Source organism: Falco peregrinus, chromosome 5 (assembly GCF_023634155.1).
Source record: "Falco peregrinus isolate bFalPer1 chromosome 5, bFalPer1.pri, whole genome shotgun sequence".
NCBI lineage: Eukaryota > Metazoa > Chordata > Aves > Falconiformes > Falconidae > Falco > Falco peregrinus.
Genome location: NC_073725.1, coordinates 66,484,769 through 66,491,789, shown reverse-complemented (window position 1 = coordinate 66,491,789; position 7,021 = coordinate 66,484,769). Strand labels below are relative to the sequence as shown.

General features: G+C 57.4%; 1 protein-coding gene across 1 annotated transcript; it reads left to right on the top strand.

Moving 5' to 3' along the window:
* Positions 1-22: 22 nt before the first annotated feature.
* On the top strand, positions 23-3,817 carry LOC114013363 (forkhead box protein L2-like). Its single transcript, XM_055805171.1, has 3 exons — positions 23-2,798; positions 3,107-3,279; positions 3,370-3,817. The coding sequence occupies exons 1-3, from the start codon at positions 2,193-2,195 to the stop codon at positions 3,815-3,817; spliced, it is 1,227 nt and encodes a 408-aa protein (XP_055661146.1). The 5' UTR covers positions 23-2,192.
* Positions 3,818-7,021: the final 3,204 nt, after the last annotated feature.

Sequence of the window (7,021 nt, the reverse complement as noted above, 5' to 3'; positions counted from 1 at the left end):
AAGCATAGAGGGGGATTTTTAGGGGTGGGGACGGGGGGCACGGGGTGAGAGGGAAGAGATGTACGATTGGAACCGCACTGTTCTAGATAGGAGCTCCAGCAGCTCTGCACCTCATGTAAAGAGACACGTTTTAAATCTTTTAAACCTAATCCGAAGGTAATGTAGAAATTGTGCGTAGTGAATCGTTTTAGTTGAGCAGAAGCCATGGGGAGGGTGGGGAGGGCTCGAACCACAAATCTGTTGTATTTTTGAAGTGCAATAACTTGGTGTTTTTGAAGACTTAAAAGGGCTGCGCATTCCCTTTTCTTTGGAAGGCTTTGTTTCTGGAGGTGGTGGCAGTGACCTGCAGGACAGCTGGACACCTGGCACGTGAGGAGGAGCGGGGTGGGGGGTGAGGGGTGCTTGGGCCTTCGAGAAAATGCCAGGTGGGGGAATCTCAGTTTCTAGCCAACTACCTCGGTAAACTCCAATTCAGGTTTCTTTCAGTCACGAACCAGTGTGCGGCCCGGCACCGGCGCTGCTGGCGGCACTGTTGGCAGGGTGTTGAGGACAGAGCCGAGGGACGATGCGTGGAGCCCTGCGACCACGCGTTAACAGCCTCTGGACTTTCCACTTCTCTGTTCAAGACTTTGGTCCCAGACCCAAAGCTACTGCTATGCTCTTGATGGCAAAATGTTGTTGTTCTTGAGTTTGCAAACGGTAACCTTTTTGACTTTGTCTTAGAGAATTTTTGTAGTTAACTTTGCGTAAGCAGCTCTGCTGTTCCGCTAACGCCTCTGAACTCTGTTTTGCTTTGGACCTTGCTGACTTTTCTGATCCGTGGATGAGAGTAAACGTTGGAAGGAAGCTGGCCTCTGCCTCTGCCTCTCGCCGTGCCGCTGGGAGGGTGGTGAGCCGGAGCAATGCCCCCATGCCCAGCGTGAGGGGCATCGCTGCAGCTGAGGCTGCCTGAGCAGCGTCTGGCCATGCTGCAGTGAGACCCTCGAGCTCAGTGAGGGGCGCTTGGTGTCACCAGGGGCGGCCCTGCTGGCACCTCGGCCTCCCTTCGGCCCTCTCCTCCCAGCCGCTGGCACGTCCCCGTGACGGCAGCGATGTGGCAGAAACAAAGCGATGGCGCTTCCAAAGCGCTCATCCTGCGATTGAGAAAAAGCAAAAGCAGGGATGATCTCACGTCAGCAGAAAAGCCACCAAGGTCCACCCAGAACTGTTAAAAATCCTTGTCAGTGACTTGCCCAAAAGCAAAGAATCACCCTCTGGATGCTGTTGAGCAGGAAGCTGTGACCTGGCATATGTTGGAGGATTCCCCTCCGAGTTCCCAGTCTCTCCCGCGCGGGGCTGGGATCCTGCATCCCCTGCCCACCGTGGGAGGGCACCGGGCAGAGGGAGCATCCCGCACTCCCAGCCCTTCCTGCCCATTGATATTTTATCTCGGCAAATGAAAAATGGAAGGCAGGAGGTGGTGGAGGGGGGGGGGTAAAAAAGCCCCACGCTTTCTCCCCAGGCATCTTGCGAGGGTGTCCGGCCGGCGGCCGGGGGAGTGGGCAGCAGGCAGGAGACGGCCGCTGCTCCCTTGCTCTTCTGCTGTTTCCAGTCTTGCTCCCACAGAGAAACCCTTATTTGTCCGACATAGGCTTTTCTTTTCCTTCTCTTTTTTTTTTTTGTTTTTTTTTTTTTTTATTATTTTTTTTCTGTTTGCGTGTAAGCAATATGTTTTCAGGTTTAAATGGGGACGGGGGTGGGAAGGGGGATTAAAACAAAAACCTGGGTAGAGCTCAAAAATTAAGTTTTACTGTATAAAGTTCTGTGGCTCACATCCCTGGCTGCACAGTAGCTTTAGAGTCCAGTTTTTTCTAATATTTGTATTCTAATTTAATTGCTTTAAATTTTCCAGGCCAAGCCACTGTTTGGAAACATCATGCTTCTGTTACTGCTTTCTGTTTGAGTTGGCCAGCTCTTCCTGTACATATGTTTTTTCTTATATCCTGTTTTTTTCTTTTTTTGTAAAGAGAAGAGAAAAAACAAAAAGAAAATTATTTTTCTTTCCCTCAGTACACATTCTTCAAAGTTCAAATTATAGTGTTTGTTAAATAAAAAGAAAGATTTACATTTAATGCAGTGTCGGCTTGTTGGGATTTGTCCCCGGGGTCCCCAGGAGCTCCCCGGTGCGTGAGCCCGGAAGGGGGGGTCTGTGCATGGGGCAGGGGGGGCCCAGGGCAGACCCCCGCTCCCCCACAGCCCCCTGCGTACTGGGGGGCAGCGGGGGCCGAGGTGGGTGCAGCGAGGGCCCGTCCCCACGGCACCTCGGTGCCACTTCGAATTCCTCCACCTCCAGCGGATTAATCATTTTATTTATGAGGCTTAAAGGTCCAAATCCCGCTAAACCCGGGGCTTTGCCAGATAAACAGCCTGCTTTGCGAAGCAGCCCGTTTGTGAAAACACAATTAGCAAACGCTATAATCTGCACTAATTACCGGGCCGGGCCAGGAGGTCTCCCTGCAGCTGGCGGCGGCGCGGGGACCATGGGGGACACGGTGCCCAGGGGACGGCGCCCGCCCGGGGCCTCCTTCACCATCGAGTCCCTGCTGGCGGAGCGGGGTGACGGGGCGCCCCACAGCCCCGAGCCCCCTGGCCGGAGCCCCCCGGCCGCCCCCCGGCCCCCGCCGGAGCCCGGGGACAAGCCATCGCAGTCCTACATCGCCCTCATCTCCACCGCCATCCTCTCCTCCCCGGAGAAGAAGCTGCTGCTCTCTGACATCTACCAGTGGATCATGGACAACTACCCCTACTTCAAGAACAAGGTGAGGGGCGCCGGGGCCGGGCCCTTGGCTGGGGGTTCCCCCCGTGTCGGTGGTTTGGGGTGGGCCGGCAGGGAGCTGAGCCCGGGGTGCTGGGGCGGGTGCGGGACGGAGCTGGGCTCGGCTCACCGTGTCTCTGCTGACCCCAATCCACCGGGAAAGCATGTGTGTGCGCCGGCACCGGGGCAGCGTCAGGCGGCACCGGGGGGCTGGGTTCTCCAGGTGCGTCGAGCACCGTTCACTCTGGTGCCTACTGACGTCCCGGAGGTGCACGAGGTGGGCGCGATGGCTGACGGTGCCTCTCGGCCCAGGAGAAGAGCTGGCGCAACAGCGTCCGCCACAACCTCTCCCTTAACGAGTGCTTCGTCAAGGCCGGCCGCAGCGACAACGGTAAAGGCCACTTCTGGGCCATCCACCCCGCCAACCTGGAGGACTTCGCCAAAGGGGACTACCATCGCCGGCGGGCCCGGCGGCGCGCCCGCAGGTGAGCGGGGGGAGCTGGGGGGGACCTGGGGGGGTCCTCAGCGGGGGTTGGGGCTCAGGGTTGACCCTGGTGCTCTCTTTCCCCTCGCAGGGTGAACGTCGGCTACTACCACCCCTACGCCCTGTACGGCCTCGGCTGCTGCTGCCCCCTGCTGCCCCCCCGCCGCCCCCCGCCCCCCCCCCTCACCCTGCCCGCACTGCCCCCCCTCGCCCTGCCCACAGCCCCCCACCGCTGCCTGCCCCCGCGCTGGGGCTGGGGCCGGATCCCCGCACCCCGGGGCCCCCGGCCCCCTCCTTCCCCGGCCCCCCTTCCTGTAGTCCCTGGCCCAGGGCTGGGGGCTGCCCATCTGGGCCCCCCCAAAAGGTGGGGGCAGCTCCCGCTCAGGGACTCTGCAGGTGTCACCTGCTCTGTAGCCCAGCCTCCCCCCCCCCCAGGTCACAGGGTCACGTGTCCCCCCATCACCAGTGAACCCCGATGCGCTGGGCTGAGACCCCCCATCCCCATGCCCCCAGTGGGGACACCCCCCCCACCTCCCTGAGGTCCAGCCTTCAAGGGGCACCCCAGGGGGGACCACCTGCCCCCTGTTCTCCCATCAGGGCCAGCCCCACCCCCACAGCATCACCCAGGAAAGGGGGTCCCAGCCCCCCTGCCGTGGGCTCAGGCACATATGGATGGGGCTTAAACCCTCCAGCGGCAGCCCCTGCCCTAATTATTTTCTTACTAATTGTCCCTGACGCCCTTAATGAAAATCGCGGCTCCCAGGTGTTAAGTGGCATTAGGGCGTCTCGCTAAGCACGACGACTTGGCCACTAAATCCCGAGAGATAAAACCCCCAAAGCTCTTCGCGCTCCCGAAAACTAGGAAGCTTATGACACTAATTAATCCGTTAACATTGGCCGTGTCCTCTGGGGGGGCCCCGGGGCTGGACCCCCGGCTGGGGCGCAGGGAGGCAGCAGGGTCTGGGGGCTTTGGACTGCGGGGTCCCCTTGGTGCTGCCGGTCGTGTCGCCCCCCCACCTGCCTCAGTTTCCCTGTTTGCAGCCGGTCCCCACCGGGGTGGGGGTGGGGGGGTGTACCCCAAACCCCGTCCCCAAAGGCCCCTTAAACCGCGGCCATCTGGGGGCCGGCGTTTGCCCCGGCACTAATCTCTGCCCAAACGCGATTACAGCCCCCCCGCCCCCCCGACTCAGCCCCCCGCAAGCAGCTTAATGGGGCCCGATCCAGCCATGGGGGCACTGGGCAGACTGGGAGGGGGCACCCGACTCCACGCTGGGGTGGTGGGACCCCCACCCTTTGCCATTATTTTACAAGGGGGGGGAGTTGCTCCATTTGGGGAAACTGAGGCACGGTGACCGCCTGGGACTGCTGCCCCCCAACACCCCCCTCACCCCGACACCCCCAAACCAGGGCCACCCCCCCGCCTGCTCCCTGCAGCCGTGGGTCACCCCCTCCAGCACAGCCCCCCCAGCCCCAAACCACAAAAAAAGGGAAAAAAACACCAAAAAAAGGAAAAAAAAACCCCCAAAACCCAAGAAAACCCGCCCCCCCCTCCCCCGAGCCGAGCCCCCCCGTGCTGCTGCCCTCCGTAAGCTTTTCCACCTCCCAAGAAGACCAAACGGCTGCGTGTGTATTTTTAATATATAGTTTATTTTCTTTTTTTTTTAAAGCCCCCCCCAAAGTGCAATTTTTATTATTTTAATTTTTTTTTTTCCTCATCTCCCACACTTTATAAAGAACTATCAAAGTTACAATCTATGGAATGTCTTTTCTGTGCTTTTTTTTTTTTTTTTTTTAATTTCCTCGCCTCGCTCCTTTACCCAGATATACCACAAAAGTAGTTTACACATAAAAAACCGCTGAAACCTTGCGAGTGCTTTAGATAGAGAATCTCTTTAATAGATTATATATAAAGACGCAGAAAAAAAAAAAAAAAAGGAAAAGAAAAAAAAAGAAAAAAGAAAAAAAATAAAATAGAAGTGGCCCCGTCTTGAGGCATCCTCGCTGGGTCCCCGGGCAGAGCTCGGGCACACGCGTGACCCCCCCCACCCCAGGAGAAGTTTAAGCTCTCGGTGTGTGTGTGTGTGTGTGTATATATATATATATATAATTTTTAGACAAACACAACTTTAAACGCAGCATTTTTGCTACTTGGTACGGCCCACCCGGCTCCCCCCCCCCCCCCCCCCCCCCCCCAAGAAAGCTCCATCCTGTGACGCCCGTGGTGATTTGCTCTTTTTTAAAAAGTGTTCCTCTTTATTTAAATAAAACTTTTCATAATAAATCGAAAATATAAATAGATATGATATATAGCTATATATATATTTTTTTTTCTTATTTTCTTTTTAAATAGGCGAATGGGGCCGGGGAGGAGGGGGGGGCTGGGCCTGTCCCCAGCTGCCGGTGGGACCCATCGCCCCAACATGGGGGTGGAAGGGGGGGGGCACTAACTGGTGGGTGCTGAAGGAGAATTGGGGGGGGGGGGGGGGGGGGGGGGGCGGCAAGAAATAAGCCCTTTTCCTGTGGAAGAACAAGCCCCCCCCCCTCTCCCTGCCCAGCCTGGGGGCCAGGAACCCCCCAGCTGGTCCCTCTGATGGGGGAGGGGGCTGTGGGGCACAACCTGGGGGGCTGGATGCAGCATCTTTACAAGCAGCATGGGGGGCAGGAAGGAATGTCCCCCCCTCCCCATAGCCCCCCCAGCCCCCCAGGAGGGGGTGAAGCCCCTGCAGCTCCCCCCCCCGGCCTTTGCCACCTCTCAGAACCCCAAACTAGCGAGGTGAAACCCCAACTGTCCCCCCCCACCATCACCAGTTGCTTTGGGGGCAGGGGGGACACCCCCAGCCCTGCCTGGTGTCTTGGGCCAGGACCCCCCAGGCTGAGCCCCGAGCCCCCACACTAGCTCCCCCCCACCTGCCCCTTACACTGGGCGGGGGGGGGGGGGGTGGGGCGGTTGGTTTTGCCTCTTTTGTACCAAAAACCTTACTTTTCTTTTTTTCCTTGTTCAGTTTGACCCCCCCCCTCACATTTTTTCCCGTTATTATTATCATTTCTTATTTTTCTTTCTTTTCCCAACCCGGCGTAACTCAGCAGTATCTTTGGCAACACTTTATCACAACCTGAATTAAATAAAATAATGACAATAACAACAAAAACCACCTCTCGATGCTGAGCTGGGGCGGGGGGAGTGGCTGTGGGGGGGCCTCGTCGCTGCTGCGGGGCTGGGGGTTAAGGCAGGCGATGGCAGCGGGATGGGGTCGGGGGATTTTTGCTTTTTTTTTTTGTTTGGTTTTTAGTGCAAACTTAAAATTTGTGCTAAAGTGTTGCCAGCAGGAAGGGGGGGTGGGTGCAGGGCGGGGGGCACAGGGGTGTCGCAGACGCTCTCTCCACGGGGAATCCTGAGACTGATTCTCTCTCCTCTTCCTTTTTGTGCCATTTTCCCTTTTTTCTTTTTTTTTGCCTCCCCCCCTTCCCCTTTTTTTCTTCCCCCCCCCTTTTTTTTTCTTTTTCTCCTCTCTTCCCCCCTTCCCCCCCCCTTTTTTTTTCTTTTTCTCATTTTTTTTCCTCTCTTCCCTCCCCTTTTCCTTTCCCTCTCCCTCCCCCCTTTTTTTTTACCCCCTTTTCCCTCTGTGCCCCCCCTTCCCCCCCCCCCTTCCCCACTGTCCAAGGGGTGCCCAGGGAAGCCACAGGGTTTTATCCCCCCAAGTGCCAGAGGCCCATTTGCCCGGACCCCACCCCAAACCCTCCAA

Coding starts and splice junctions, on each gene's coding strand:
- LOC114013363 (XM_055805171.1), top strand. CDS start 2,193: ATGGGGCAGGGGGGGCCCAGGGCAGACCCCCGCTCCCCCACAGCCCCC. Junction 2,799..3,106: donor ACCCCTACTTCAAGAACAAG/GTGAGGGGCGCC, acceptor CTCTCGGCCCAG/GAGAAGAGCTGGCGCAACAG. Junction 3,280..3,369: donor GCCCGGCGGCGCGCCCGCAG/GTGAGCGGGGGG, acceptor TTCCCCTCGCAG/GGTGAACGTCGGCTACTACC.